Here is a 22,472-nt window from a genome sequence, read left to right on the forward strand (position 1 = left end):
TACAGCAAAAGCAACAGAACTGAACAGATTGCATTTGTCTTGGAGGTTAGTTCCATTTTGACAGACTGGTTGGAAACTAGGTGCACTTTTGTGGCGAGAAAGTTTGAGAAAAATGTTGGAGTAATCGCACAGCCTCGTATCACCTGTCTGCAGGAAGAAAAGACAGTGCTGGAGTATCACAGCTGGCCAGGCAGCATCTGAAGCTGCCTGATCCACTGAGTTACTCCAGTACTGTGTCTTTTCTTGTAAACAGCATCAACAGTTCCTTGTATCCAAGTGATAGGTGGATACATGTGAGGGGACTTCACACCTGCATGGCAGATGGGTGGACAAAAGGGAGAGATGAAAAGGAGGCAAAAGGGTGTCAGATAAGGAGGAGTAAAATATACAGCCAGATGGAGGGATAAAGGTGGACGGGGACATGGGGTGGTGGGAGGCACAGGAAAGAGAGAGGGGAGGAAAATAATCTAAAATTGGAGAATTCAATGTTCACAGCATTATAGTCACCATCTCCAATCAGACTTCCACTGACACTTCTTCCACTTGACCACTGCATAGAAACCCCTCAGGTTTCAATTAAATCTTTCCCCTCACACTTTAAACCTGTTGTGCCTGAAAGCCTCAATTGGTGACACAGACCTGACTACTGCTACTCTCCTCTGAACAATCAACCTCCCCAACAGGGTATATTTCTATTTTATGGGAAGGGCCGCAACGACTACCTCATTACAACTCCTACGATGCTCACATTCTCCCAGATGATCTGGCGCTTATCCAACTACAGCACCAGTTTCCTCACGTGGTCAGTCACGAGCTACAGTTGAACTCACTTCCCACAGGACTTCTCATGGGGCTTCCCCTCTTCCATTATAGATGAGGCTCTCACTAGGGTCTCTTCTACATCCCGCAGCTCCGCTCTTGCTCTCCCTCCCCCCACTCGTAACAAGGACAGAATCCCCCTCGTTCTCACCTTCCACCCCACCAGCCAGCGGATCCAACAAATCATCCGCCAACATTTCCGTCACCTACAACGGGACCCCACCACTGGCCATATCTTCCCATCCCCTCCCCTTTCTGCGTTCCGCAGAGACCGTTCCCGCCGTAACTCCCTGGTCCACTCGTCCCTTCCTACCCAAACCACCTCATCCCCGGGCACTTTCCCCTGCAACCGCACGAGATGCAACACCTGTCCCTTTACCTCCCCCCTCAACTCCATCCACGGACCCAAACAGTCTTTCCAGGTGAGACAGAGGTTCACCTGCACCTCCTCCAACCTCATCTATTGCATCCGCTGCTCCAGATGTCAACTTATTTACATTGGCGAAACCAAACGCAGGCTCGGCGATCGCTTCGCTCAACACCTGCGTTCGGTCCACGTTGGCCAAACTGATCTCCCGGTGGCCGAGCACTTCAACTCCCCCTCCCATTCCCAGTCTGACCTTTCTGTCATGGGCCTCCTCCAGTGCCATAGTGAGGCCCACCGGAAATTGGAGGAACAGCACCTCATATTTCGCCTGGTCAGCTTGCAGCCCAGTGGTATGAACATCGACTTCTCAAACTTTAGATAGTTCATCTGTCCCTCTCTTCCCCTCCCCCTTCCCAGATCTCCCTCTATCTTCCTGTCTCCACCTATATCCTTCCTTTGCCCCGCCCTCCTGACATCAGTCTGAAGAAGGGACTCGACCCGAAACGTCACCCATTCCTTCTCTCCTGAGATGCTGCCTGACCTGCTGAGTTACTCCAGCATTTTGTGAATAAATACCTTCGATTTGTACCAGCATCTGCAGTTATTTTCTTATATCTTCACTTCCCACAGGTGTGAATATTGGAAAATTCCCCATGGATACTGGAAAATTCCCAGATTTCCACATCCTGAAGGAGCATAACAGTGCCCTAATTGCCATAATTATTGAATTAAGACAGAGTTAAAATTTTAAAAATCAGATCTGTCCTTACCTTGACATCACCCTCTGGTCGGCCTCCTTACTTTAACTTCACAGCCTTAGCATTTACCCATAACAGAACGCTGCACTTCAATACATAACCTCTCCACTAGTGCCTGCCCTTCCTTTTCAATGCCACTAAGTGCAGTCACTCCAGGATGCCAACAGCTACTTTTTACAACTCCCCACACTGCTCATCCCCTCAGCTGCTTATTCACAAGTCAAACTGACTGCGTTAAAAAGCTCTCTTGGCCACATTTTAAAAATGCCACTCGCATGCCCCCCTCCCCCCCACCTCCGCCTTTGAATGCTGCAACAATCCCAGTTAAAATGTGGAATTTTCTTTCAATTCAAAATAAATTTCATTCAGAATAAAAAACATGTACAAGGCAACAAGTCTTCATCCATTCTCAATGTCTATACATTCAATAGTGTCATACTCAGTAGTATTTGCATCTGTCTTTAAACAAAACGGCCGTGCTCCTCATTTGACTGCCTGAGGTGACATTCCTTCCCTTGATGGATGTCTTCACTGGACTCTGCCCCCAATGTTCAGCAGCAGAAGGACCCCACAGAGACTTGCCGTTGGTTGCACCAAACATCAGCAAGTCCCTCAGCACATATTCCTGCAGTCTGGAATGGGCCAGTCGGCAACATTCCCTGATAAGATATCTCACTATGCTGGTAGGCCAACAAGGTTTGGACAGACCAAAGAGCATATTTCTCCTTCCAGCAGCACTTGATGTTCGTTTCCAAATGCGTCCCTCGGAATGACCTGTATATTAGAGAGTCCTATGTTACGGAGTTGCTCAGGATGAACCATGACAACGATCCTTGCGTCCTTCAAGACACTCTTCGCAGATCCACGCTGTGAAGGAGGCAACTGTCTCCTCTCCGATTGGATTAGGATGCTGATCCAGTGACTCTTACTGTACTTCATCAGCAGCAGATGCTGTCAAAATATTCATCCCCAAAATTACTTCAGTATTTGAAGTAAATATGAACATTTAGTTAAAAGTTCATTAAAATAGACAGCTTGGGCCAAATTAAAAATAAAATGAATAGACCTAAAACCAAACACATAGGTTTAAGGTGCGAGAGAAGATATTTAAAGGGGATTGGGGTGAGTAAGCTTTCCATACGAAGAGCGACTGGTATCTGGAATGAATTGCTCATGATGGCGGTGGATGCAGGACCACTATAAATATTTAAGAGGTATCCGAATGAGCAGACAGAGGGATATAGAATTAATGCAGGCAATTGGGATTATTGTAGATAGACCCAATCAGTCTCGAAACAGTGGGCCAGAGAACCTGTTTTTATGCTGTTCAACAATGACACTATGACCGTCTGAAATTGTGCTTCATTATAATTTGGTTATTGTTCTGGATGCTTGGATTAAATCCAGATTTATTCACTTTTGACAACGCCTTGCAACATATGGCAGAGGGGGAAATATTTTAATGAATTATAACCTTTTTTTGCCCCACAGACAGGATTTGAGAAGATACGCAGCCAGCTGAATACATTATTCAGTAAAAGGAAGCACTCAATTCATCAAATACTCAGCTCACAAATAAAGTAAACATTATGTCAAATCTGCCAAACTCATCGTGCGAGATTAAATCAATGAAAAATAATTTGTCCATTTCTGAAATCAACCCTGTTTCTCTACAAACCTTGACAACCTGACATGGTGCATACATCAAACCTTCCATAACATCTGCCTTGTTTAGCGAAATGACCTTTTAAAAAATTACATGCAGGAAACAACTCCCATCAAAGCCGAGCACCGGCTACGTGATCTACAGTCCAGCAGCGCAGCCAATTTCAAGCCTTAAATACAACCAGATTTCAGTCAATGCAGATCAAAAATAAGCAATTGCTGGAATGGAGAATCCTATTCTAACACTTTACTGCTGCAACTTGTGTGCAATCCACCAAATGTGAAGTCTCCAAATGTAACAATATTGTAGAGTTTAAAATCTAAGTCTTAGTCAGCTGGTTTATTTTAAATTAATGTGTGAATAAATAAGATCACATCATGTAGGACAACGGTGACATTACAATTCAAAATTGGGAAATGTATATTCTAACTATGCATACAATCTTGTTCATGATGAATGGTGCATGTGGGTAAAAAATAAATAAATATGTGGTGCAATTAGCTTTCAGTGCATTCTTCCTCTAGCAGCCCTCAGTACAGTCTAAAAATGATTATCTCTGAAATTCAGAGTACACCATATTCAGATATCAAACAAAATGCAAATGCTACACAGATTTAACAGTCTGGAAATAGAATGGGCGAGAAGAAATCTTCAAATAATAAAATTTGCATAGAATACAAATAGCACACCTTAATAAACGAAAAGAGTTGGGGGGTCTAGCGCTCCCTAACTTTATGTATTATAATTGGGCAGTAAATATTAAAAATATGATTCACCTGCTGGACAATTCTGCCCATCAGGCGGCCTGGATCTTAATGGAAAAAGGGGACTGCTCCCCGAGTAATATAGGAGCGACTATCCTCTCACCAATAAATCTGAATAATAAAAATTATAATAAAAATCCAATTATACATAGCACAATTAGAACATGGAAACAAATAAAACAGAATCTAAAATTAAGAAACTTATCTCTTTTAATACCAATAGTCAATAATCCATCGTTTAAACCATCAATTATAGACAAATCATTTATACAATGGGAAAGAATGGGAATCAAATCGCTCGAAGATTTGTATGAATTGGGAAAATTACTATCATTTCAACAAATACAACTGAAATATAATTTGAAAAATAACCAATATTTTAAATATCTTCAAATTCGTGATTATCTGAAAAAATATACAAAAGATTATTATAATATGCCTTCCGACTTACTGGATGAAGCAATGAAGACAAAGGCGGAATCAGCTAATCTAATATCGTATTTATATAATATCATTTTAAACATAGCAATACCCACAACAGATGGAATTAGAAGAGACTGGGAACAAGAATTAGCTATAAAAATTTCAAAAGAGAGTTGGGATAATCATTTACTACAGGTGCATAAATGTTCGATCAACGTACGACATACGCTCATCCAATTCAAAACATTACATAGATTATATTATTCAAAAACTAAATTAAATAAAATCTTCCCGAATGTTTCACCAATTTGTGATAAATGTCTGTGTCAAGAAGCTACTATAGCGCATTCTTTTGTTTTTTGTACAAAAATCCAAAAATTCTGGTATGAAATATTTGATATTTTTTCAAAATTAATCAAAATAAAACTGGTACCAAAACCAGAATGGATCATTTTTGGAATATCGGAAGGTAACCCTGAATTAAACGTGTTTCAGAAGAATTTATTTAATTACGGGCTAATAATGGGAAAAAAGCTCATACTGAAATTCTGGAAAAATGCGCCCACACCAACAATAAAAATGTGGATATCAAATATGTTTGAAACACTACATTTGGAAGAGATGAGATTCCTCTTAGCAGGTAAAGCAGACCAATTCCAAAAGACGTGGTCTACGTTTCTGGACCTATTACAAGCATGAGGTGCAATAGTAATTTTACAAAGAAATAAATAAATAAATGGTATCAGGACCTGGTAACGGGAGGTAAAACAACAAAACAGACTTGGTTGGTAGTCCCCTTCCTGCGGAGTTTAATGTTATAATAGAGCGATTGTTTCTACTTTTTTTTTTTTTTTTTCTTTCTTTTCTAGGGTCTACTTTCTTACTTTACTTCCTTCTCTAACTTCTTTTCCAAGGGGCTTTCTTTTCCCAACACTCTCTTGCACTTCACGACTCTTGCGCACTTTCTTTCTTTACTTCTTTACTTCTATCTTTTTCTTAAAGCTCAAAAAAAGGAAGCGGTATAAAAAATGTATTAAGATATACCTGTTGTATTATTGTAATTTACCGTACTTTTAATAAAAAAAAAAAAAAAAAAAAAAAAAAAAAAAAAATGAATGGTGCATGTGGGTAAAAAATAAATAAATATGTGGTGCAATTAGCTTTCAGTGCATTCTTCCTCTAGCAGCCCTCAGTACAGTCTAAAAATGATTATCTCTGAAATTCAGAGTACACCATATTCAGATATCAAACAAAATGCAAATGCTACACAGATTTAACAGTCTGGAAATAGAATGGGCGAGAAGAAATCTTCAAATAATAAAATTTGCATATCAAGGATGGACACTAAAAGCAATTCACCGGTTCTTGTAGAAACAGAGTTTATGAGAAATGAATGTCAGTGATGATTCAACAAAATATAAAATCGACACCAAAAGCATACATAAAAAATTACATTTCTTGTACAAATATTTCAGTAATTAGAATATCAAAGGGATATAGTAGTAAAACATTGTAGTACTACTATTCTCATCAAACAAATGATAAATGCAAATGGGGACTCCTCTACACAACCATTACTTGATTATATTTAAGCTCTTTTCTCCTTTTGTAAGCTACTTATCAACATTCTTACTCCAGCCAAAAACAGGATCACATCCCGGACACAGGTTTCCAATGTGAATAATTAACACAACCTCTGTCGATTACTGTACGACTTGACTTCCAGCCAAAAATGTGATGCATTCCATATCATGGGTACCTTGAGTGCTATCTTAAGGCAAACAGAGCAATCTGGCATGGATTATTCCCAAAACAATTAAAAACAAGACCTCAGCAGCCAAACAAACATGTAAATATGCAGTCAGGCAAAGCATTGCAATTCTCAATTTACCTCGGCATTTTATCCTTTTCATTATCCAAGGAACCGAACAGGTTCTGAATTTGCTCACTAGAAAGTTAACAGGAGGATAATTCAATCCTTTCATGGTAACATACGGTAATGCATGTTCTTTAGTTAACTCAAAGTATCTTGCAACAGAAAAAGTCAAATTGAAAAACCTACTGAAACCTAAACAATGGCGACTGTAAAGACCAGTCTTACTATTTTCTCACAAAGCCTGTGTGCCCACAAAATTGGACCAGAAGGTCTTGCTCCTATTAAGGAGCACCCAACCACCGGCCTGAAGCCAAAAATCACTATTTTGACAAGAGCTAAACCAGTCTGACAGAGGGTTGGGACCCAAAGCAATCATGTGGTTAATGAGAAAGTCGAGACAAATAGAGAAATTCAAGTAAGTTCAGTTAACAGGATAGACAAGGGAAAGACAGGGATCAAGAAAGGTATGAAACTCAACTGCATTCAGAAGCTAAGAAGCCTGACAGGTAAGGCTAATGGAGTGAGAGCATGGAACTGGGACATCATAGCTCTTTCAGAAACATGTTTGAGGGAAGGGTAGGACTGGTAGCTCAATGTTCCAGAGAACAGATGCTGCAAGCATGGCAGAAGTTGAGGTAAGAGAGAAAGAGGAGCCAAGTTTTTGATTAAGGAGAACATTGTGGCTTTAAAAGGATATTCCTGGGCTATTGTCCAGTGAAGCGATATGGGTGCAACTTAAGAGGGTGCTAAACAAGATGAGAGCCCATGGTATTACAGGAAAGACTCCAGCAAGTTTTGAAGGCTGTCTGAACGGCAGAAGGCAAAGAGTGGGAATAAAGGGGGCTTTTCTTGGTTGGCTGCAAGTGGTGTTCCACAAGGGTCGGTGTCAGGGCCCCAACTCTTCATTTTGTCTATCAATGATTTGGATGATGGAACGGAAGGCAAGTTTGCGGAGGTCTTAGACAAGTTGGGAGAGTGGGCAAAGAAGTGGCAGATGGAACACAGCGCAGGAAAGTGTGCAGCCATGCACTTTAGTACTGGAATTAAATGCTTAGATAATTTTCTAAATGGGGATTGGATTCCGAAATTGGAGGTGCAAAGGGACTTGGGAGTAATGGTGCAGAATTCCCAAAAGATTAATTTGCAGGTTGAATCTGCGGTAAGAAAGGCAAATGCAACCACGTTTACAAGAAATGATCCCGGGGATGATTGGGTTAACATATGATGAGCATTTGACGGCACTGAGCCTGTATTCGCTGGAGTTTAGAAGGATGAGGAGGGACCACATTGAAACGTATCGAATAGTGAAAGGCCTAGATGGAGTGGATGTTTCCATTAGTGGGAGTCTAGAATACGGCCTCAGAATAAAAGGACGTACCTTTATAAACGAGATGGAAGAATTTCTTTAGTCAGACTGGGGAATCTGTGGTATTAATTGCCACAGACAGTTGTGGAAGCCAAGTCATTGGGTATTTTTAAAGCAGTAATTTACAGATTCTTGATTGGTAAGGGTGTTAAAGGTTATGGGGAGAAGGCAGGAGAATGGGATGGAAAGTGAAAGATAGGGGGGATAGGGGAAGGAGATGGTGCAAAATAGAAACCTTCCAATTGCACCACTATATTGTTTCCTTGCAAATGCCTGGCTCTTCCTTAGCAACAGACCTTCTCCTGCTGCTGTGCAAGACTGTTCAGTCACCAGTGAAGTAATCAAAAGATACATAGGCAAATCATTTTACTCCATCAGTCTGAAGATATTCCTGGCTTCCTTGAACATCACAACTTATGATGGAGCATAATCAGCTGGCTAATTATTATCTCTATTGTTTATGAACAGTTGTTCGAGGAACAAGAGGCACAGAACTGATGCACCATTAAACTCAGACATAATTGAATACCAACACACTAAATTATGCCACTTTAACAGTTGATTTTAAGAAATCTTTTAATACTAAAACAAATTGATTTTCCCCATTTTTTATTTCTCTTGGGATTGTGTTTTGAACATATCACCAGGCATGGTTGTAGAGGCAAAGGATTTAATTTTAAGGATTGACAGCAGAACACTAAAAATGAGAAATGAGATAAAAATGAGAATAGACACAAAGTGCTGGAGTAACTCAGGACAGGCAGCATCTCTGGAGAGAAGGAATGGGTGGCATTTCGGGTCAAGACCCTTCTGAAGGACTCGACCCGAAACGTCATCCATTTCTCTCCAGGGATGCTGCCTGTCCCACTGAGATACTCCAGCATTTTGTGACTATCGTCGATTTAAACCGGCATCGGCAGTTCCTTCTTACACTAAAAATGAGAAGCTGGGTCATTGGGAAGGGAGGAGCCAGCGCTGCCGTCGCAGCTGCGGCTTGCCTGCAGTCCGTCTGTCTTTTGTGTTTATTGTTGTTTTTGTCTGAATTGTAGTTTTAATATGGTGTAGGGTTTGTATGTTATGTTTGGGGGGGGGGGGGGGGGTGGGAGGGAACGGGAACTGTAAAATTCTCTCTCCCGAACGGAGACGCGAACTTTGTTTCTGTGTCGTGTCTCCGTTCCCGTTGCGGCCTACCATCGGCCATGCACTTGGGACCACCTGGGGCTCTGGTTCGCAGAGCCCGCGGCCCGGACTCACCACCTGCGGCGCTGGCTGCCTGCGGATGCTGCGGGAGCGGCTGCGACTCGTCTCCGGAGGCTTCGGCGCGGGCCGCGTGGACGTCGGAAGCCCGCAGGCCCCTGGATGGGGGCCGACATCGGGACCTCCGGCAGCGGCAGCGACAGCGTCTTCGCCCGCCCCGAATCGCGGGGCTTGGGTCGGCCCGCCGCGGACCTTTCACCGTCCGGCGCGGCCTGGAATAGGCCGCGGGATTTTCACCGCCCAGCGGGGGCTTCAATGTCAGGAGTCCCGACCGCCCCGACGTGGCAACTCCAACAGCCTGACCGCGGGTCAAGACGGCAGGGGAAGAGAAAAGACATTGTGGCCTTCCATCACAGTGAGGAGGGACTGGAGGAGACTCACTGTGATGGATGTTTCTTTTTGTTTGGTGTTAGTTTGTGATTGTATGTGTTATTGCATTTGTATTGATTATTCTTATTGGTCTTATTGTTCAACTGCGGGTAATGTTTCATTTCACTACACATTTATGTGTATGTGACAAATAAACGACTATTGACTATTGACTTAAGGAAAGGGCTGGGAGCAATATCGTGGTGAATCTGATAACCAGGGATTAGATAGTGCTTTAAAATGAAAAATTGAGAATGGAATGTATGGCTCAGAAGAAGAATAAATGATCCTAAAAAGTCTAGTCTACAGAAAAAAAAGTAGCAATTTATTTGCACAAGTGCAATTTGAAAAGTTTAATAGCAAAGAAGAAAGTTAAATCAAAGAAAGGCATTAAAAATATCACAAAAATTAATGTAGATTTATGTCAATGCACAATGCATTCATATCAAGTTTTCCAAGTTGATCAACAAATAGAAATAGAAGGATTTTATCTCGAACCATTACAGATTATGGTAATCTATAATTCTTATTAGATTAAAAAATGTACAAGATAGGGAACTGCGTTTAGAAGGGATAGGAAAAAAAGCTGGGATTTAGGATGTTTCAGGGCTAATAATGAAAAAAGATAAGGACAGTAGGGAGGATTAATCTAAAACACAGGTTAGAAATTAGTACGGTAGAAATAAAGCAGGTAAGAACGGGTACAAGTAATTTATTAAGTTCCTTACTGCAGCTGTTGTATTGAAAGTTAAAGGATCTGCCAGCTGTAAGCAGAGTATTGGGATCAGAGCTGAAATTTTATAATGGATTTACAAATGATACACTTGAGGCCAGAATTAAACAATCTGCATGGATCTGTAAAGCTGACAGCATAAAGTAGATTGGGATATTAAAAGACTTGCAACTTGATAAACAACAGCAAATATATACAATAAATACATTACTAAAGTATAAAAAACTTTGCAGAAAAGTGATCCATTTGTCAACGTTCATTGCATTGGACAATTAGACAATGACACAAATCAGCTCAAATTTCTCAAATACCGAGTTATTTTATCCTTGGTGTTTACTGTATACACTGGGCAATAATATTCTGGTTACTCATCTTCAGTTATCTGAAGTAATTAATTGACAACAAATCTGAAAATTTGCAATATCTGGTTTCAGCAATTTCTTCATCAGCTGTCACAGTCACAATCTTACTGAATAATGAATCAGATACAAGGAGCCAAATGCCCCATCCCTGGTTTTTTATTCCTAATGTTACCTGCTTCTTAAGTGTTCACAGTATCTGGTTTGTCCTTTTTCAATTAACATTATGAAAAAGAAGTTAATAAATTTCAATTAGCTTATCACTCTCTATTTGAAATGCTCTTTAGTCTAAATTTTCACCTGGTTGGTTACCTTTCACCTGGTTGGTTACACAGTTCACAAAAAGAAAAATGAACAGTAAAATATCAGTATGTACAAATTAAATGCATCTGAGCATGTTTTAAACTAATGAAACCAGAATCAATGCAAAATAAAAACACAAGACTTTAGAATGGGGTGGAGAGGTAGCGGGAACATTTCCAGAATACCGAGTGGACAACCGGCATTTCATAATTAGCGAGTCAGGTCTTATTAGATGCTGAAAAGAGATATCCAATGGGGCTCAAACTGTACAATTTCCTTCACTTACTTTACGTGCTGTTGTAAGCTAATTTTATTACTGCTTGGAAGCTTTAGTTGATTTAACGGTTTCTGAATAGTCAAAATCTTATCATACTGAACACATACAAATTAGGCTGCGGTGCTCTTTCATGAACTTTCAGTTTGGATTCAAAAGATTTAATAAGCACTGAACAAGTACAATATGCAAACAATTCCTGACCTACAAAATAAAAAATTTAACTTGCACTCTATTAACACTCAATTAGCAAACAGGGGTACTGTATGGCGGCGCTGCCATAGCAGCTGCGGCTTACCTGCGGTCCATTTGTCTTTGTGTTTTTGTTGTTTTTTTGTCTTAATTGTAGTTGTGATGTGGTGTTTTGTGTTTGTGTACTGTGTGTGTATGTGGGGGGGAGGGGGGGAACTGTAAAATTGTAAATATGTGTCCCTTCCGAACGGAGACCCGACCTTTGTTTTCTGGGTGGTGTCTCCGTTCCTGCTGCGGCCTACCATCGGCCCAACTCCTGGAGCTGGCGGCCTCCAGGGCTCTGGTTCGCAGAGCCCGCGGATCGGACTTACCATCACCGGAGCCGGCCGTCTTCGGAGGCTGCGGGAGCGGCTGCGACTCGCCTTAGGCTCGGGCCGCGTGGATGCCGACATCGGGAGCTCCGGCAGCGGCAGCGGGTTCGCCCGCCCCGGATCGCGGGGCTTGGGGCGCGGACATTTCACCGTCCGGCGCGGCCTAAAATAGGCCACGGGATATTTCTCTGCTGGGCGGGGGCTTCAATGTCGGGAGCCACGACCGCCCCGACGTGCAGCAACAGCGGCAGCAGCAGCGTGTTCGCCCGCCCCGGATCGGACTTATCATCGGCGGAGCCGGCCGTCTTCGGAGGCTGCGGGAGCGGCTGCGACTCGCCTTGGGCTTGGCCCGCTGCGAACCGTCCGGCGCGGCCTGCAACCACAACAACCTGACTGCGGGCGAGGACAGCAGGAGAAGCGAAAGACATTGTGGCCTTCCATCACAGTGAGGAGAGGACTGGAGGAGACTCACTGTGATGGATGTTTCTTTGATGAATGTTTCTTTTTTTGTGTGTTTTTGGGGTTGTGTAATTTTAATGCCTATTTAATGCTTTTATTGTTGGACTGTGTTTTTGGGGTTTTTGGGGTTGTGTAATTTTAATGCCTATTTAATGCTTTTATTGTTGGACTGTGGGTGACTGAATTTCGTCCAATATTGGATGACAAATAAAGCTATCTTGAATCTTGAATCTTGTAAAACAATAAAGAAACAGGTAATTAATTTCAGGTCTTACAAAGGATCTTTCACCTGAAACATTAATTATTACCTTTTCCACATGGGTTGCCTGACTTGTTGAATGTTTTTACTAAGGACTTGGGTGGCACGGTGGTGCAGCGGTAGAGTTGCTGCCTTACAACGTCAGAGTCCAGGGTTCAATCCAGCGTACGGGTGCTTGTCTGTAAATTGTTTGTGTCCAGCATGGGTTTTTTGCCAGATCTCCGGATTACTCCCACACTCCAAAGACATACAGGTTTGTAGGTTAATTGGCTTGGTAAAATTGTAAATTGTCCCGAGCGTGTACAGTCTAGTATTATTAATGTATGGGGATCGCTGGTCGGCGCAAACTTGGTGGGCCACAGGGCCTGTTTCCGCACTGTATTTCCAAACTAAAACTAAACTCAAGACTTGAGTCACATAGCTTAGATGGACGAAAACTCCACAACCCAAGATGGAGCATAAACACGCTGCCACAATTGGAGGAACATAAAATGTTACCGAAGTTGCAAGGGTGAATAAAATTTATGAACGAATGTTATATACACATACTGCTCTTAATTGGGACTTTTTTTTTTCAAATCTTGCTTACTAGTGATCTTCTGGCTTTGCAACAACCATCAGCAAACTGCATCTTTACATCCTAACACTGGCCCTGTTGTTGTTCGTCCTTCGGGTTCGAAGATGACCATGACTTCACTTTCAGTTGGAGGATTGGTGACTGTGGGTCCGGAAGTGACTGGTGAGGCCAATCCGGGCCCGGAAGGCACGCCCACACGTAGGACACAAGTGGATGGCTGCTGCAGTGGAAGTGGAGGTAGCCCGGGCCTTGTGCGCGGTGCGTTTCCTCTGGGCCTCTGCATCGCGTCTGTTCTCTGCTGCACGGGCTCCTGTGGTGAGCTTGCTACGCCAGGTTGGACGGTCCAACACTGGCCCTAACATCTGAAGTACATACATGCAATTAAACAGAATCTCAGAAGCTGCAGTGACTCCCTGCGACTGAACAGGGAGCACTGTTTTTCAATGTTTGCTGTGATATCAATGTAAAACAATGACCTTGCAAAGGGTTCAGATGCAGGCATACTATTGTGACTGCGTAATATCTCAAAATCTTAGGTCTTGTTACAAAAGACTCAAATTATTTTTAATGCCATATGAAGCTATAATTCCTACTTCACAAGCTCTCGGGACCAACCAGACAATTTAATGTACGTGGGTAAAGATTTCTGCAGAGAAAGATTTCAAAATATTTTGAATTTTAAACTAATTTAAGTGACGTTTTAGATTCTGCTTTAATCGTTGTGTATACTCCATTAAATATTCCAGCCTCTAAGATGTTTGATGTGGTCAAAGAAGTTATTTTTGCTTACTATTTGACTTGAGAAAGTTCTTCACACTTGAAAAAGGGTTGTCCAATGCACAAAGATTGTGTGTTTATTGTAATATCTCCCAGGTAGTAGAGAGTGCCATTATATTCAAACATACTCCCCGTAACTGTGTGGGTTTTCTCCGGGCGCTCTGGTTTCCTCCCCCATTCCAATGACGTACAGGTTTGTAAGTTAATTGGCTCCAGTAAAAAATGATAAATTACCCCTAGTGTGGAGGATAGTGCTAGTGTACGGGGATCGCTGGTCCACATGGACTCGGTGGGCCGAAGGGCCTGCATATGTATCTCCAAACCAAACTAAGACTTTCAAACTAACATGTTGTTTCTGCATGTAATTGTGCAGAAAGCCAGAAAACTTTCACACAAAAGGCCTTGCATACCGGAAAGCACCCTCTCAGCCCCCTGTGAGCCCACCGGCAGTACCATGCAAGTACACTTCAAGTACCATGTAATTTTAAGGCCAGCCCAGGATAGATTAGAATTAAGGAATGAGCTATTCATGACACAACAGATCACCAGATGATGGAAAAGGGATAGAAGAGAAAATGGAAAATAACAGAAAGATACAAAACCTTGAGCAGTGACAATGGTACTTTTCATTTATCCCCTTATGGATTGCAAAAGCAGCCAGTGTAAAGAAAAGGAGGGAGAAATTCCTGAAATATGTGCAGGAGTGCGTTTTCCCAATCAGGGAATTTTTAATAAGGGAGGGAACTGGAAAGCATCTTGGGAATAAAAAAGTTTATGTAACAGTGCAAGGAGTATAGGATTGATATGGTGGTTGGAATGGCCTCAGAGGAGATAGACAATAGACAATAGGTGCAGGAGTAGGCCATTCGGCCCTTCGAGCCAGCACCACCATTCAATGTGATCATGGCTGATCTTGTGAAAATAGAGGGTATGGCTCAGGAATTGAAAATAGGGAGTGGTGTTATCAGTAAGTTCAGCACAATTGAAAAAATGCTGAGGTACAATTAGGTGCAATAATACATTACTGAAAGAGTTTTGGTTTATTGGTGAGCAAAACAAAAATTGAACAAATGAGGCCATGATAAAAGAAAATGGTTCAAACACAGGGTAGATAAATTCATACAGAAGGATAAGGATGGCATAAGCTCCTGCATGACTGAAAGATAGATGATAAAATGAGACAAGTAAAGAAACAAAGAACAGGTTTTTGACAACATGGGTAATAATAGCTAAAACCCAAGTTTAAAGTAAATAGGACAGGGGAGATCTAAACATAGGACTTGGAGCAACAAAGACAACAGATAATGACAGATAAGCAACCAACCTAACAATTTATAAACATAAATAGAAAATGATTGCTGAAGAGTCAAGGCACATTTATTGTCATTTGCACAAGTATGGCGAGGCAGAGCTGCAATGAAAATCTTGCTTGCTGCAGGCACATAGACTCAGACAACACATCAAACATAAATTACACATAAATTATACACAGGGTGGGGTGCACATCAAACGAGCTGCCAGAGGAAGTGGAGGCGGATATAATTACGGCGTTTAAAAGAGACTTGGACAGGTACATGGTTAGGAAAGCTTTAGAGCAGGAACAGAATGGTTGTCCAATGTATAAAGATTGTGTGATTATTGTAATATTTCCCAGGTGGTAGAGAGTGCCATTACAGTCAAACATTCTCCTCGAAACTGTGTGGGATTTCTCCGGGAGCTCTGGTTTCCTCCCACATTCCAAAGACGTACAGGGCCAGGAACAGAGAAGTGGGACAAGTTTGATTGGGCAACTTGATCAGCATGGACAGAGTAGGCCAAAGAGCCTGTACAACTCTGACTCTATAACTGGCATTTGGATTTGACAAATGCAAATCCATTTGGCTACCTTGGTTGCATTATTTTCAGGAAATAGTGGAGAGGATTTATAAAGTTTATTTGGTTAATGTGGATTTGGGCTTTCTAAAGCATCACATAATACATTTACTAGCAACATTATAGCCAAAGGATAAAAAGGACTGTGACAGAATCAATACAAGATTGGTTAAGCCACAGAATAGAGGTGAATCATTGATTTTGAAATTGAGTTATGTGGTATTCACCAGGGTCTTATTAGCATCACTCCCCTTTATGATATACATTCATAACTTGGAAACAATACAAAACCAGGGACAGTTGTGAATAAAAGAACAGGATAGCAACAGATGTCAAATGGTAAAATATGCATGCATATTAGGAGAAACACCACAGGATGCTACCAAACAAAAATTCACAGCGAGCTTCAGAGACATTAGGTCAGTCGACAAAGAGAATATACAAAAGACAGATTTTCAGGAATACCTTTAATTAAGGAAGAGATTTAGAGGTTCAATAAAGTAATTCGAGAGGGCCAAGGTAGCTGATGGAGGAACAAAGATGGAGGAACAAAGATTACCATTGTTTAGTACTGCACAGCTCCTCACACTGCTGCAATTTAAATTATGCAAAAGATCAAAAACATTATTCTCCCCCCAACACAAGGATGAAAGATAAATGACAAGGCCCATGTGTGAATACTTGAAGCACTGGTGCCACCTATACACATTAATAAACTTGCATTTCAGGATACAGCCCACAATTAAAAAATATGTAGGTGACACCAAACGCTGGACACTGAGTTAGATAAGAAAAGAATAAGGGGGCTGAGACACGTGAAATAGAGTGCACAAAATAGGTGAAATTCAACAAAAAATGAGAAAATGCACCAACTGGTACAATGTTCGAGGGTTGAACAATAGACTATTCAGAAGTGCAAAGAATTAGACATCATAATTAAAGAAATGCCCTTGACTATCGCTGAAGGTTGAATGAACAAATTGGAGAATTCAATGTTTATACCGTTGGGTTGTAGACTACCCAAGTGGAATATGAGCTGCAGCTCTTCTGGTATGCATATGGCCTCATTCTGACAATGGCAGCAGCCCAAGATAGAAAGTCGGCATGAGAATGGGACGGGGAGTGAGAATGGTTAGAAACATAGCAAAATAGCAGGAGTAGGCCATTCGGCCCTTCGAGCCAGCACTGTCATTCAATATGATCATGGCTGATCATCTAAAATCAATACCCCATTCCTGCTTTTTCCCTGTAGCCCTGGATTCCTTTAGCCCTAAGAGCTAAATCTAACTCTCTCTTGAAAACATCCAGTGAATTGACCTCCACTGCCTTCTGTGGCAGAGAATTCCACAGATGCACAACTCTCTGGATGAAAATGTTTTTCCTCATCTCAGTATAAATGGCCTACCCCTTGTTCTTAAACTGTGGCCCCTGATTCTGGAATCCCCCAATATCAGGAACATCTTTCTTGCATCTAGCCTGTCCAATCCTTTAAGAATTTTATATGTTTCTATAAGATCCCTTCTCAACCTAAATTCCAGTGAATACAAGCCCAGTCGACCCATTCTTTCATCATATGTCAGTCCCACCGTCCCGGGAATTAACCTGGTGAACCTACGCTGCACTCCCTCAATAGCAATAATGTCCTCCCTCCAATTAGGAGACCAAAACTGCATACAATACTCCAGGATCAGTCTCACCAGGGCCCTGTACAACTGCAGTACGACCTCCTTGTTCCTGAGCTCAAATCCTCTCGCAATGAACTTCACTTCAACTTCAACTTCACTTTCTTCACTACCTGCTGTACTTGCATGCTTACTTTCAGTGACTGATGTACAAGCACACCCAGGTCTCGTTGCACCTCCCTTTTTCCAAATCTGACACCATTCAGATAATAATCTGCCTTCCTGTTCTTGCCACCAAAGTGGATAACCTCACATTTATCCACATTATACTGCATCTGCCCACTCACCCAACCTATCCAAGTCACCCTGCAGCCTCATAGCATCCTTCTCGCAGCTCACACTGCCACCCAGCTTTGTGTCATCCGCAAACTTGGAGATGTCACATTTAATTCCCTCGTCTAAATCGTTAATATATATAGTAAATAACTGGAGTCACAGCACCGAGCCTTGCGGCACCCCACTAGTCAATGCCTGCTATTCTGAAAAGGACCCATTAATTCTTACTCTTTGCTTCCTGTCTGCCAACCAGTTCTCTATCCATGTCAATACCCTACCCACAATACCATGTGCTCTATTTTTACTTACTAATTTCTAGTATGATACCTTGTCAAAGGCTTTTTGACAGTCCAGATACACCACATCCACTGGCTCTCCCTTATCCATTCTACTTGTTACATCCTCAAATAATTCCAGAAAATTAGTCAAGCATAATTTCCCCTTCATAAATCCATGCTGACTTTGACCGATCCTGTCACTGCTTTCCAAATGCGCTGCTGTTACATCTTTAACAATCGACTCAAGCATCTTCCCCACTACTGATGCATGGCTAACTGGTCTATAATTCGCCGTTTTCTCTCTCCCTCCTTTCTTAAAAAGTGGGGTTACATTGGCTACACTCAGTCCACAGGAACTGATCCAGAGGCGAGTACATTGGAAAATGATCCCCAATGCATCCACGATTTCTAGGGCCATCTCCTTGAGTACTCTGGGATGCAGACCATCAGGCCCCAAGGATTTATCTGCCTTCAGTTACACCCGTTTACCCAACACCATTTCCTGACTAATGTGAATACCCTTCAGTTCCTCCCTCCCACTAGATCCTCGGTCCCCTAGTATTTCTGGGAGATTGGTTCCGTCTTCACTAAAGAAGACAGAAACAAAATACTCGCTTAACTTAATTTGTTTCCCATTATAAATTCACCTGTCTCTGATTTCAAGGGACCTAGCAAGTGGAGTTCCAGCAAGCTTTGGCAGACAGACTACAATGTTTGATGTAATGGTTCCCTGGAATACCTAGAAAAATGGAGAAACCTGAACAACTGGATTTGTTCCCTCCAGAGGAATGAAGATTAGGGAGAAGCCAATAGTCTGACAGAATAAAAGGGTGAAATGGATTTGAAACTTGAGATGTAGACACAAGGAACTGCAAATGCTGGTTTACAAAGGGCTGGGGTAACTCAGCGGGTCAGGCAGCATCTCTGGAAAACATAGATAGGTGACGTATCGGATCAGGACCTTCTTCAGAAGGGGGGAGAAAGCTGGAAGAGAGAAGGGGGGAAGGACAAAGTTTGACAAGTGATAGGTGGATACACGTGAGGGGGATTTTGATTTGCAGATGATTGGGCAAGAGCCAAAGATGAAAATAGAAAACGTGTGAGATAAGGAGAGAGGAGGCGTGAATTGTGAAGCCAGAGGAAGGAATTTGGGTGGTAGGGAATGGGGGCTAAGGGTTAAGGGAGAAATGGGTGTCTATTCATGTAGTACACAAAGAGGAGGGGGGAGGGAGGAGGGGTGTGGTTTGTAGGTTAATTACCTAAAATGGAGAATTCAATATTCATTAGCCAAATAATCTACAAACGAACTCCTCCCTTTTTTTATCCCCCTCGCTTCCCTATGCCCCACCTGGATGTGCACCTTTTTTCTCCATATCTCCTCCCCCATCCCTTTCCACCTTCCTCTGGCTTCACAATTCGTGCCTCTTCTATGTTATCTCTTTATATTACCCTTCAGAGGATACAAACTGTCAAAAGGTTCCACACGTGTTGTCAATAATGATCCATTAGTTTAAAAATAGAGCAGGAAAGAATATCAATCCCCATCCTAATATTTTATGCATCTAGATTTAAACAATGTTCCATTTATGGCATAAGGTTATTCAAAGGCAATCACTGTCGGACTGCAGTAAATATCCATGGTTAGATTGGGCCCTATTGATGATTTGGTGTGAACACAGATTCCCACAGAAAGGACATTAACCATTTTTTATCATAGTAATAACAAACCTTAGTGAAATCACTTTATGACAGCTCACAAGTTTACTTTATTTATTCATTTTTCTCATCAAAATTTGAGCTTGCAGTCTGAGTTGATAACCCTATATCACAGCACTACGACATGGTTTTTCCAGCCCTTTTATCATTGTCCTGCATTATGAAGCATGTCCTAATTAACACAGATATCATGCTGGTCATTAGATGGTATCATGCTGGTCATTAGATGGCACACAAGAAAGGAACACAACAAATCCTCCACCCCTGCACAAACTTAAATTGAGCCCAAATTTAGTCAAGTGCATGGTGGCACAACATCTTCCCCTGAAACCCAACAACCAGTCAAATTTAAACAGCCTCTTACACTGCCTTGAGGACATAAAATGTTGGATGGCACAGAACTTCCTCCAATTAAATGAGAGCAAGTCTGAGGTCATCCTATTCGGCCCCCCCGACTCCATCAAATCGATAACAGGCAGTCTTGGAAGTCTATCCTGCCTAGTCAAACCGCATGTCAAAAACCTCGGCATGATATTTGACTCTGCATTAAAATTTGATAAGCAAGTCAACGCTGTGGTAAAAGCCAGCTTCTTCCAACTTCGAACCATAGCTAAAATCAAACCTTTCCTCCAATTCGACGACACAGAAAAAATCATTCACCCTTTCATTTCCTCCCGCCTAGACTACTGCAACTCCCTATACACTGGTATCAGCCAATCTTCCCTGTCCCGCCTGCAACTGGTCCAAAACGCCGCAGCGAGACTCCTGACGGGTACCCGTAAAAGGGACCACATCACCCCGATTCTGGCCTCTCTCCACTGGCTCCCTGTACGGTACAGAATCAACTTCAAGCTCCTCCTATTCACGTATAAAGCCCTAAATGGACATTCCCCCCCCTACATCAAAAAGCTTCTAACCCCCCTCTCTAACTCCAGGTCCCTCAGGTGGGCCGACTTGGGGCTACTCACTATCCCGCGGTCTAGGCTTAAGCTCAGGGGTGACCGCGCTTTTGCGGTTGCAGCTCCTAGACTGTGGAACAGCATCCTTCTCCCCATCAGAACTGCCCCCTCCATCGACTCCTTTAAGTCCAGGCTCAAAACCTATTTCTACTCCCTAGCGTTTGAGGCTCATTGAGGAGGCGCTGTGAACTGTTTGCGTGCTACTGTATGTTTCATTTTTTTCCTTAGTACCTAATCAGATGTACAGCACTTTGGTCAACGTGGGTTGTTTTTAAATGTGCTATACAAATAAAATTGACTTGACTTGACTTGACTTAAGTCGTTTTGCAACTGCAAAACCTTCATTCCATGAATGGGTACTAATTCTCTTAATATGTGTTCTTAAAGCGTTTCAAATCGACTGTACGGTATAACAACTCCAATTCAGCCACCTTTTATTTTCTTCCAAATTGAAGGTGGAGATTTGCCCGTCTCGTTTTATTTTTAAAATTACAACTTCATCTCTTCCAGCAGATGATGGCTTTTAATTAAGTCAATGAAGGAAAAAAACAACTGTCGCATTAACTTTACCTGACAAACAGATGTAGGTCAAGTATTCCCCCTGACCTCCTGTTGCTAGAAATGGAATCTTTTTTTTGGTTCTTCGTTTGACCTGGACGGCCGCAAGCATTCTCTCATCGTGTGGAACAAAAATCTCCTTGCTGATAGTAGATTTGGCACTCATCATGGATGGGGAGAAGGGAAAGCAGCTTACTTATTGGAATCTATAGGAAAAATAATATAATTAAGTTCTCTGTAATTACAATAATCTAGCCAAAATCTTTTTTAAAAAATGAACTCACCTTTTGCACAAACTGGAACCTTTTCAATTTGTTTTAGAAAATCAAACCTATTCAGTACAGACTGTATGGAACTTTTAACAAAAAAACTCTTGATATCAGGGAATCAAAAATACTTCAAGTACATAGTTCAGAAACTCTGGAAAGATAACTAATGAGCAACAGGCTCCAATTTAATACATCAGAGTCTGAGAACACAATGTACACAACGAACATAGAAACATAGAAAAATAGGTGCAGTAGGCCATTCGGCCCTTCGAGCCAGCACTGCCATTCAATACGATAATGGCCGATCATCTAAAATCAGTACCCGGTTCCTGCTTTTCCCCCCATAAACCCTTGATTCCATTAGCGCTAAGACCTAAATCTAACCCCCTCATGAAAACATCGAGTGAATTGGCCTCCACTGCCTTCTGTGGCAGAGAATTCCACAGATTTACAACACTCTGGGTAAAAAAGTTTTTCCTTATCTCAGTCCTAATGGTCTACCCCTTATTCTTAAACTGCGACCCCTGGTACTGGACTCCCCGAACATTGGGAACATTTTTCCTGCATCCAGCCTGTCCAATCCTTTAAGAATTTTATGTTTCTATAATATTTCCTCTCATCCTTTTAAATTCCAGTGAATACAAGGCCAGGCGACCCATACTTTCATCATATGTCAGTCCCGCCATCCCAGGAAGTAACCTTGTGAACCAACACTGTACTTCCTCAATAGCAATAATGGCCTTCCTCCAATTAGAAGACCAAAATTGCACACAATAGTCCGGGTGCGATCTCACCAGAGCCCTGTACAACCGCAGTATGACCTCCTAACTCAAATCTTCTCGTAATGAAGCCTGCATGCTTACTTTCAGTGACTGATTGCAAGCACACCCAAG

General features: G+C 42.0%; 1 protein-coding gene across 4 annotated transcripts in view; it reads right to left on the reverse strand.

Annotated features, from left to right (window-relative positions):
- stxbp6 (syntaxin binding protein 6 (amisyn)) overlaps positions 1 to 22,472 on the reverse strand; it is a 369,474-nt gene that overhangs the window by 134,202 nt on the left and 212,800 nt on the right. For all 4 annotated transcript variants that reach the window (XM_078406411.1, XM_078406409.1, XM_078406410.1 and 1 more), the window contains one exon: positions 21,323 to 21,516. In XM_078406411.1, the coding sequence (XP_078262537.1) occupies positions 21,323 to 21,479 (157 nt within the window). In that variant the 5' untranslated portion in view covers positions 21,480 to 21,516. The remainder of the gene's footprint in view (positions 1 to 21,322; positions 21,517 to 22,472) is intronic.

The sequence above is a fragment of the Rhinoraja longicauda genome, chromosome 10, assembly GCF_053455715.1.
Source record: "Rhinoraja longicauda isolate Sanriku21f chromosome 10, sRhiLon1.1, whole genome shotgun sequence".
NCBI classification, from domain to species: Eukaryota; Metazoa; Chordata; class Chondrichthyes; order Rajiformes; family Arhynchobatidae; genus Rhinoraja; species Rhinoraja longicauda.